At 47.9% G+C, this 10,524-nt stretch overlaps 1 protein-coding gene across 3 annotated transcripts in view; it reads right to left on the reverse strand.

Annotated features, from left to right (window-relative positions):
• Window positions 1-5,023: 5,023 nt before the first annotated feature.
• Window positions 5,024-10,524, reverse strand: part of LOC129713301 (probable JmjC domain-containing histone demethylation protein 2C) — an 81,408-nt gene continuing 75,907 nt past the window's right edge. For all 3 annotated transcript variants that reach the window (XM_055662259.1, XM_055662258.1, XM_055662260.1), the window contains 4 exons: window positions 9,222-9,361; window positions 6,276-6,443; window positions 5,576-5,707; window positions 5,024-5,163 (listed from right to left, as the gene is read on the reverse strand). In XM_055662259.1, coding sequence (XP_055518234.1) covers window positions 5,095-5,163; window positions 5,576-5,707; window positions 6,276-6,443; window positions 9,222-9,361 — 509 coding nt within the window. In that variant the 3' untranslated portion in view covers window positions 5,024-5,094. The remainder of the gene's footprint in view (window positions 5,164-5,575; window positions 5,708-6,275; window positions 6,444-9,221; window positions 9,362-10,524) is intronic.

Genomic DNA, 10,524 nt, shown 5'->3' on the forward strand with positions numbered 1-10,524 from the left:
CTGGAACTCTCTGCCACAGAGGGTAGTTGAGGCCAGTTCACTGGCTATATTTAAGAGGGAGTTAGATGTGGCCCTTGTGGCTAAGGGGATCAGGGGGTATGGAGAGAAGGCAGGTACGGGATACTGAGTTGGATGATCAGCCATGATCATATTGAATGTCGGTGCAGGCTCGAAGGGCCGAATGGCCTACTCCTGCACCTAATGTTTCTATGTTTCTATGTTAAAGCCCAACCTGATTATCTGTTCTCTATAGGTTATTTTGACAGCTCGGTGGACAGGATAGGTTTAGAAGAATATGGGCCAAATGCAGGCGGGTGGGTCTAGCGTAGATGGGGCATGTCGGTCGGGCCGAAGGGCCTGTTTCTGCACTGTTTGACTCTGAATCATTCCAATACCTCGCTGTAAGAATCAATCTTAATTCAACCTTCTTTCTTAAGTACGCAGACCAAAACTGTTGATAGTACACAGTATTCTAGTGTGGTCTCGAGAGTCCTCTATAAAGCTCCTTTAAAATTTGCCTTTGTACTCCATAAATGCCAATATTCTACTAGCTCTATCTACATGCTAGCTTTTGGGTTTCACTTTAAAGTCTTTGCCATATTTTACTGCAGTGTTTTGCCATTCCATCCTGTTTGAATAATAGCTTTTTCTTTCTTCCTTCCGAACCTCGCACATGTTGTCCCACTTTTCCCCCCATCTGGCATCTCTTTGTCCACTGACAACATAGAAACATAGAAATTAGGTGCAGGAGTAGGCCATTCGGCCCTTCGAGCCTGCACCGCCATTCAGTATGATCATGGCTGATCATCCAACTCAGTATCCCGTACCTGCCTTCTCTCCATACCCTCGGATCCCCTTAGCCACAAGGGCCACATCTAACTCCCTCTTAAATATAGCCAATGAACTGGCCTCAACTACCCTCTGTGGCAGAGAGTTCCAGAGATTCACCACTCTCTGTGTGAAAAAAGTTCTTATCATCTCGGTTTTAAAGGATTTCCCCCTTATGCTTAGGCTGTGACCGCTTGTCCTGGACTTCCCTAACATCTGAACTAATCTTCCTGCAGACATGTTATCCATATCCTCTCTGCTGGCTGTTTGTACCCACCTCACACCTGCCTCATCCACCCATCTCCGTAACATCAGCAATTTCGGATACAGGTGTTTTGAGAGATTCTTGGATCGACAAATGGATAGGCATTGTCCCTGGTGGGGATATGATCCTGTTGGATGCAGGGGATCGATTAGGCCAGTTTCAGACCCTGTGGGACGAAGGGCCTGGTCTGTAGCTGCACTGTTCCATGAGTCTATCCATCACAGACTGGCGCAGTGAGGTACAAAGCACTGGCCTTACACGAATTGCTGATCGCTGGAAACTAGAGTTCGACCTGACTACCAGTGCGCCTCTGTTATCTGTTTAATTAACCCAATGCTTGTCCACGCTAATAGAGCTGCCAACCGACGCATCCTTGTGTTCCTCCCACCCTCCAAAGACGTATCAGCCGCAGCACTGTTGACCAAGCCTGGCTCTGGTGTCACCCACACTGATCACAATTGGCACAAAGTGCTGGTGTAACTCAGTGGGTAAGGCAGCATCTCAGTTTAGTGGGCCTGTTTCCATACTCTCTAGAATTTAGGAGCTCTGTAGTACACTTTATAGAAAAGTACAAAAATCCAGGGGACTATGAATAGTTGAAGGTTCCCCATGTTAGGGAGTTCAGGACTAAGGGGTCACGCTTAAGGATAGAGGGGAAATCTTATCCAAAACCTTGATTATCTGTTTTTTCACCGCATGAGAGTGGTGAATCTCTGGAACTCTCTGCCACAGAGGGTAGCCTTGAGGTGGTTCATTGGCTATATTTCAGAGATATAGCCGCAGCACTGTGCCCAAGGGGAGCCAGCCTCTGATGCTTCAGGCCCACACTGATCACAAGCTTTGGATGATCACAAAGTGCTGGCGGTAAGGCTCGAAGGGCAGAATGGGTCTCCTGCAGCATTTCATGTTTTAGTTTAGAGACACAGCGTGGAAACAGACCCCATGCACTAGTACTATCCTACACACTAGAGACAATTTCCAATTGTACTGAAGCCAATTAGTGTGGGAGGAAACCGGGGCACCTGGAGAAAACCCAGGCGGCCACAGGGAGAACGTGCAAACTCTGTGCAGACAGCACCCGTAGTCAGGATCGAACCCGGGACCCTGGCACTGTAAGGCTGTAACTCTACCACTGTGCCACCGTGCTGCTCCTTTTCGGGGATCTGATTGAATACCCCCCTATATCTGTTACCTCTACAACAACCCCACTAGTTACACCCCCAAGTAACTCTTACAGATGGATTCCCTTTCTTAAGTGAAGTTTGATAACTGTACGATTTTCTAAATATCTCTCCCCCGACTCGGTCTGAAGAAACGTCACCCATTCCTTCTCTCCAGAGAAGCTGCCTGTCCCGCTGAGTTACTCCAGCATTTTGTGTCTATCTTGTTATTGACTTCATCATAGTCCATGCCAGGATTGTCCCAGCAACAAGTATTGGCTGAAATTTCCAGTTTCCTTCTTGAATGGTAGAATTATGTTTGCACTTTTCCAATCGTATGAAATCCATGGAAGGTGATAACTACCTGACCATCCAAACAACCACTTGTATAGGACCTCCATGTTTGTGTTTAGTACTTAATTTTTGAGATAATGAGAATTATTTTACATTCCTTCCTCTTGCAGCATCTTGAATTGAAAACCATCAAAGATAATATTTTGCACCATAAACAGTGATACAAAATACTAATTTGGAATTTCTATTTCTCAATCCCCCAGTCTTATCCTCGTAGATAACAACGTTTGTTCTTCAGAAACAAGGAACTGCAGTTGCCGGTTTACACAATAAAAAAAAGAGGCAAAGTACTGGAGTAACTCAGCGGGCCAGGCAGTGTCTCTGGAGAACATGGACAGGTGACGTTTCGGGTCAGAGTGTCTGAAGATGGATCCAGACCCAAAACATCACCTGTCCATGTTCTCCAGAGATGCTGCCTGACCCCTCAAGTTACTCCAGTACTTTGAATGATTGAAGGCGGTGCTGGCTCGAAGGGCCGAATGGCCTCCTCCTGCACCTATTTTCTGATTATTCTTTGAATGTACTTACAGAAGACTTTATTGTTTTGCAACTGCATTATTTACTAGTTTACTTGCAGCAAGCATTGGAGACCCACACCAGCCTGGCCACGCTCTCATTTTACCCGCCATCGGCAAGAAGGTACAGGAGCTGAAAACTGTAATGTCCAGGTTCAGGAACAGCTTCTTCCCTAGAGCCATCAGGCTATTAAACACTGCAACCTCCAATTTGCTCTGAACTACATAGACTTGGGGGCATTAGTTTTGCACTTTTACTGTATTTATTTGTCTGCTTTTTTAATGTATATACTGAGAGTTTATTTTGTTTATTGCGGGTTTTACAGAGTATTATGTTTACACGTCTGTTGTGCTGGTGCAAGTAAGAATCGCATTGCTCCGTTTCGGGATGTATGGTAATGAAACACTGTGCCAGAGACCTGGATTCCATCCTGACTATGGATGCTGTCTGTACGGAGTTTGTATGTTTTCTCCGGGTGCTCCGGTTTCCTCCCACACTCCAAAGACGTAAGCTAAGGAAATAGGCAACGTTTTGGGCCGAAACCCTTCCGGGTTTCGGCCCGAAACGTTGCCTATTTCCTTCGTTCCATAGATGCTGCTGCACCCGCTGAGTTTCTCCAGCATTTTTGTCTACCTTCGATTTTCCAGCATCTGCAGTTCCTTCTTCAACAGGTTTGTAGGTTAATTGGCTTTGATAAAAATTGTAAATTGTCCCTAGTGCGTAGGATAGTGCTAGTGTACGGGGTGATCGTGGGTCGGTGCGGACTCAGAGGGCAGAAGGGCCTGTTTTCATGCTGTATCTCTAAACTCTCATTTTGTTTGGGTCAATTGTAATTGGCAGAGTTGTGGGGTAAGGACACCCCACAAGAGGGCAGCAGAGACCCCATGGTGTTACAGTGACTCTTCACAAACACTGTTTAAGCCTGAAGGTAGACAAAAATGCTGGAGAAACTCAGCGGGTGCAGCAGCATCTATGGAGCGAAGGAGATAGGCAACGTTTCGACCCGAAACCTTTCTTCAGACCTGAAACATTGCCTACCTCCTTCGTTCCATACATGCTGCTGCACCCGCTGAGTTTCTCCAGCATTTTTGTGTACCTTTGATTTTCCAGCATCTGCAGTTCCTTCTTAAACACTGTTTCACTACGAAACTTAGTGTAGGAAGGAACTGCAGATGCTGGATTTTACGCCGGAGGTAGACACACAATGCTGGAGTAACTCAGCGGGACAGGCAGCATCTCTGGAGACTGTAACATGGTGCCCAGAGCTGAATACAATACTCTAAATGTGGCCTCTGCAATGATTTATACAACTGTATCTTGTATTTCTTGTTTCTCTTTCAGACATCACAATGAAGGATGGCACGGTGGCGCAGCGGCAGAGTTACTGCTTTATGCCCCTGTCCCACTTAGGAAACCTGAACGGAAACCTCTGGAGACTTTGCGCCCCACCCAAGGTTTCCGTGCAGTTCCTGGAGATTGCAAGTGGTTGCCGGAGGTTGCACGTAGTGGAAGCAGGTAGGGAGACTGACAAAAACTTCCGGGAACCTCACGGAAACCTTGGGTGGGGCGCAAAGTCTCCAGAGGTTTCCGTTCAGGTTGCCTAAGTGAGACAGGGGCATTACAGCGGCAGAGGCCAAGGTACGATCCTTTCTTCGGTTCTTCCGAATAAAGGATCAAACCTTTCCAACGAAAGGAAAGAACCGAGATTTTCGGTTTCCTCCCACACTGTAGAGGTTTTTAGATTAATTGGCTTGGTCTGAATGTAAAATAATTGTCCTTCCCTCGTGAGTGTGTGTAGGATAGTGTTAATATGCAGGGGTCAGGGTGGGCCGAAGGGCCTGTTTCTGCGCTGTATCTCTAATCTAATCGAGGAGCAGGAAGAACTGTACGTCCAAGAGTGTTTTATTACAAAACTTCATTCATTTTATTATTGTCATTTTTCATTGTCAGTGCGAGCCTCTGGGCTGCTCTTCAACCCAGTGACGTAGCTGCCAGCGTCTCCACACAGTCCTTCACAGTGTTGTACAGGATACTCTTCATCTGAGGAGACAAAGACAGGCCCTGGTTTAATAGGCCATGAAGAGCAGCATGGTCCGTGACAATAGGAGACTTCACCCTGTGGTCTCTTCCACCCTCAACGCGTCACACCAGCCCCACGTGGCACTCCCGGCCACCCACCCTGACCCTGGTAGCCCCTTCCCCTTCTCTCCCTCTCCCCCCTCCCCCTCTCTCTCTCCCCTCTCTCTGTCTCTCCCTCTCCCCCTTCTCTCTCTCCCTCTCCTCTCCCTCTCTCCACCTCCTTCTCTCCCTTCTCCCCTCCCTCTCTCCTCTCCTTCTCTCGCTCCCTCTCCCTCTCCCCCCCTCTCCCCCCTCCTTTCCTCTCTCTCTCCTCCTCTCCCCTCCCCCCCTCTCCTCCCCCCCCTCCCCCCTCTCTCTCCCTCTCCCCCCCTACCTGTAGTTTGTGTGTGTGCTGCACCAGAGGCCAACTCTCCCTGGTGAGAGTCCGCGTTGTGAACGAGTGCTTGATGTGCTCGGGCGAAACAAACTGTTTGGTGACGGAGATACAGCTGCTGAAGTATTGAACCTGCATGGGACAGAGACAGAGAGAGAGGATGGAACCGACACAATGTGCTGGACCAACTCCACGAGCCAGGACCCTCCTTCAGACTGGGCAGCTGCTCCTGCCACTAACACAAGGTTTTCATTGTGCCTCAGTAGAGGTGACAATAAACTAAACTAAAGAGGCCGTGGTTCAAACGGTGTCACGGTGCCATCCGAGCTTCACGCCCCTAGCTTTTGTGTTCTCGCCCCAAATCTAGTTTGGAGATACAGCGTGGAAACAGGCCCTTTGAGTCCGCACCAACCAGCGATCCCCGCACACTAACACCATCCTACACACACTGGGGACAATTGCTACATTCATACCAAGCCAATTAACCTCAAAACCTGCACGTCTTTGGAGCGTGGGAGGAAACAGAAGATCTCGGAGAAAACCCACTCAGATCAGAGGGGGAACGTACAGACTAGGACCCGTAGTCAGAATCGAACCCGGATCTGTGGCGCTGTAAGGCAGCAGCTCTACCAAACTGCCCTTACTAAAATACCAGTGTATACATAAATGAAATGACAATGCAGTTGTTATTGGGTTTTACCTGATAGGAGGTTGCTGTGGGAATCAAGACAGCGTCGCCCCTGAACTGTAGCACGGCCTTGCCCCGAATTCCACTCTCCTCCAGTAGTCTGGTCCTCAGCTTCTGGTCCAGGTAACAGCTCTGTACCAGCTGCTGATCCTGGCTATCACAGTCTCCCTCCTTCAGCACCTGGTGACAAGGCAGAACCTCCATTTAACCAGCTCTTACATCGTACAAAACTACCCCCCGCCCCGCACTCAATGGAAGAAAATGATAGAATGATAGAGGTGTATTAAATCATTAATAGGGTAAATGCAGTCTTTTACCAGAGTTGGGGAATCACAAGGTTTAATATGAAGGGTGGAAGATTTAATAGGAATCTAAGGGGCAACTTTATGTTTTACATATGGTATGAAGCCGTGTGTCACAAATATTATGGTGCCCTGAAATGGGGGGACTATGTATAAACAGCTGGAATTTCTACATGGTGAAACCAAAATGTATATAAAAGGCCTTTAATAAAATCTGACAATGTGCACTTTAACCACATGTGATTTTTTTTCTATTACAAATCTCAAATTGTGGAGTAAAGACAAATAAATAAATGGTGGGTCTTTGTCCCAAACATTATGGAGGGCACTGTGTATGGAATGAGCTACCAGAGGAGGTAGACAAAAGTGCTGGAGAAACTCAGCGGGTGCAGCAGCATCTATGAAGCGAAGGAAATAGGCAACGTTTCAGGCTGAAACCCTTCTTCAGATACAATCACAACATTTAACACATTTTGGACAGGTATATTCAAGGGTTTAGAGGAATATGGCCAAATGCAAGCAAGTGGGACTAGTGCAGATGGTATTGGTCGGCATGGGTAAGTTGGGCCGAAGGGCCTGTTTCCACACTGTTTGACTCCATGGCTAAATGGTAACATGGCAGTGCAGCACTGGCTTTCTGGTCACTGCTACCTACAGTGCCTGGGCTGCCCGTACAGTGAGATAGACACTAGATGCTGGAGTGTCTCAGCGGCACAGGCAGCATCTCTGGAGAGAAGGAATGGGTAGAATCTCTGGATCGAAGATTCAAACAAGAGGACATGATCTGAGAATTAAGTGACAGAAGTTTGGGGGTAACATGAGGGGGAACTTCTTTACTCAGAGAGTGGTGGCTGTGTGGAATGACCTTCCAGTGGAAGTGGTGGAGGCAGGTTCGATTTTATCATTTAAAAATAAATTGGATAGGTATATGGATGGGAAAGGAATGGAGAGTTATGGTCTGAGTAGATGGGACTAGGGGAGAATAAGTGTTCGGCGTGGACTAGAAGGGCCGAGATGGCCTGTTTCCGTGCTGTAATTGTTATATGGTTATATATGGGTGATGCTTCAGGTCGAGACCTTTAGACTGTGAGACAGTTCCAGCGGAGTGGACACGGTGTACAGTGTGAGGATTAGTGCCCACCATCCCAGGAGTCGCCCAGCAGTGCGGTGCCTCAGTGGGCTTGGACAGCTTCCAAGCACGGAACTGTGCAAGCTGTACGACAAAGAGAACAACACACATGCCTTTCATCTCCACTGCGTTGGATTAGCCTCAGAGCCGTAACATTCGCAGCGTTGTAGTAAGCTGCCAGCTCCTTTTGTTTGAAGATTTTAGAAATCCTGGCAAACTGGTTTACACATGACATGTCCTATCATCGTATCAGAGGGTGAGCTTAGTTGAACAAGACAAGGAAGGGGTGGGACGTTTGGAGGTTATTTCCCGCACTAGTGGACTAATCTGCTAATCTCCCATCACGCTCGAAATATTATTGAAGTCACCCACTCTCCCCGTGACCCGCGAGGGTTTTCTCCGAGGTCTTCGGTTTCCTCCCACACTCCAAAGACGTGCAGGTATGTATGTAGGCTAAATGCAGAAATTGTCCCTAATGGGTGGATATAGGGTAGTGGTTGGGAATAGGGTATAATATAGGATAGGGTTAATGTGCTGGTTGGCACAGAACTGGTGGGCGGAAAGGGCATGTTTCCGCGCTGTATCTCTAAACTCACTAGTTTAGTTCAGAGACACAGCGCAGAAAGAGGTCGCTTGGGCTCTCCGGGTCCCCGTACACTAAAGGGCCTGTCCCACTTTCACGACCTCCGCCGAGTTTGCCCTTGACTCGTACTCGCAGCATGGTCGTCACGAGGTCGTAGGTAGGTCGTAGCAGGCCGTGATGCTAGTCGTAGGTACTCGTGGCATCAAGTAGGTCGGGGCGTTTTTTCTAGCCTGATGAAAAATGTCCACGAGTAAAAAAAGGTCGTGAATTAGGTCCTGAAAGTGGGACAGACCCTTAACACTCTCCTACACACTGGGAACAATTTACAGTTCTTACCGAAGTCAATTTACCTGCAAACATACGGGAGGAAACTGGAGGTCCCGGAAAAAGCAGGGGATAACGTACAAACTCCGTAGACAGCATCCATGGTCAGGATCGAGACTATACGAGTTTCGGGGTTGAGGATGACCTGGAGCAGGGCCTTACATCGCCCGGCGGGGGCTTTGACTCTGACATCGGGAGGAGTGCAGGGGAGAGATAAGACTTTGCCTTCCATCACAGTGAGGAGGAGATTCACTCTGATGGATGTTTGTGTACATTGTGTTGTGTCTTGGTTCTTTTTTCTTGTGTGTATGACTGCAGAAACTAAATTTCGTTTGAACCTCAAGAGGTTCAAATGACAACAAATATATTGTATTGTATTGGATTGTATACAAGGTAGGCAAAAGTGCTGGAGAAACTCAGCAGGTGAGGCAGCATCTATGGAGCGAAGGAAATAGGCAACGTTTCGGGACGAAACGTTGCCTATTTCCTTCGCTCCATAGATGCTGCCTCACCCGCTGCGTTTCTCCAGCACTTTTGTCGATGATTACATTGAACGGCTCGAAGGGCCGAATGGCCTACCCCTGCACCTGTTGTTGGTGTATCCACATAAACCGAGTTACCTTGTGTAAAAACTCCTTGATCGTCTCGGTGTCCTGGCTGGAGTAGATGTGCCAGAGAGCTCCGGGCCGCTGGCTTGGGTCGTTCAGCCTTCTCATGACCGCATCATCCGCTGACTCTCCCTTCAAGCTGGCAAGGACTGCTGTTTAAAACAACACACAGATTAGTTCGGGTGTCAGGGAATACGAGGAGAAGGTGGTAGAATGCGGGGGTGAAAGGGAAAGATGGATCAGCCACGATCAAATGGCGGGGTAGACTTGATGGGCCGAATGGCCTAATTCTGCTCCTAGAACATAACAGTCACTAAAGATCAGCACAAGGGGTGGCCTTTGAAAACGTTCCAATAGACAATAGGCGCTGGAGCAGGCCATTCAGCCCGCCATTCAATGTGATCATGGCTGATCATCCCCAATCAGTACCCCGTTCCTGCCTTCTCCCCATATCCCTTGACTCCGCTATCTTTAAGAGCTCTCTCTTGAAAGCATCCTGAGAACCTGCCTCCACCTGAGGCAGAGAATTCCACAGACTCACCACTCTCTGTGAGAAAAAGTGTTTCCTCGTCTCCGTTCTATATGGCTTACTCCTTATGCTAGAGGCAGGAAACATGTTCCCGATGTTGGGGGAGTCCAGAACCAGGGCCACACAGTTTAAGATTAAGGAGTAAGCCATTTAGAACAGAGATGAGGAAACACTTTTTCTCACAGAGAGTGGTGAGTCGGTGGAAGTCTCTGCCTCAGAGGGCGGTGGAGGCAGGTTCCCTGGATACTTTCAAGAGAGAGCTAGATAGGGCTCTTAAAATTAGCGGAGTCAGGGGATATGGGGAGAAGGCAGGAACGGGGTACTGATTGGGGATGATCAGCCATTTGTCTCGAAGGGCCGAATGGCCCACTCCTGCACCTATTTTCTATTGTCTATTGTCATTTGCAGTGTACAGATACATGATAAAGGGAATAATGTTTAGTGCAAGGTAAAGGTAGTAAAGTCCGATCAAGGCTAGTCTGAGGGTCACCAAAGAGGAAGATATTAGTTCAGCGTTGCTCTCTGGCTGCGTGAGGATGATTCAGTTCCTCATAACAGCTGGGAAGAAACTGTCCCTGAATCTGGAGGTGTGTGTTCTCACACTTCTATACCGTTTTCCTGACGGAAGGATGTTTTTGGGAACAACATGTATTTAGCCATGTGTTAGTCTCCTGTTCTGTCTGCTTCTGTGCCAATGTACATGTTGTTCAGACTATAAATCCAGACATTGTTATCCCAAGGATCCTCATCCTAGTTTTCATTGTGACCTGATGCTCTTTAAATGGG

This window comes from Leucoraja erinacea, chromosome 35 (genome assembly GCF_028641065.1).
Source record: "Leucoraja erinacea ecotype New England chromosome 35, Leri_hhj_1, whole genome shotgun sequence".
Taxonomy (NCBI): Eukaryota; Metazoa; Chordata; class Chondrichthyes; order Rajiformes; family Rajidae; genus Leucoraja; species Leucoraja erinaceus.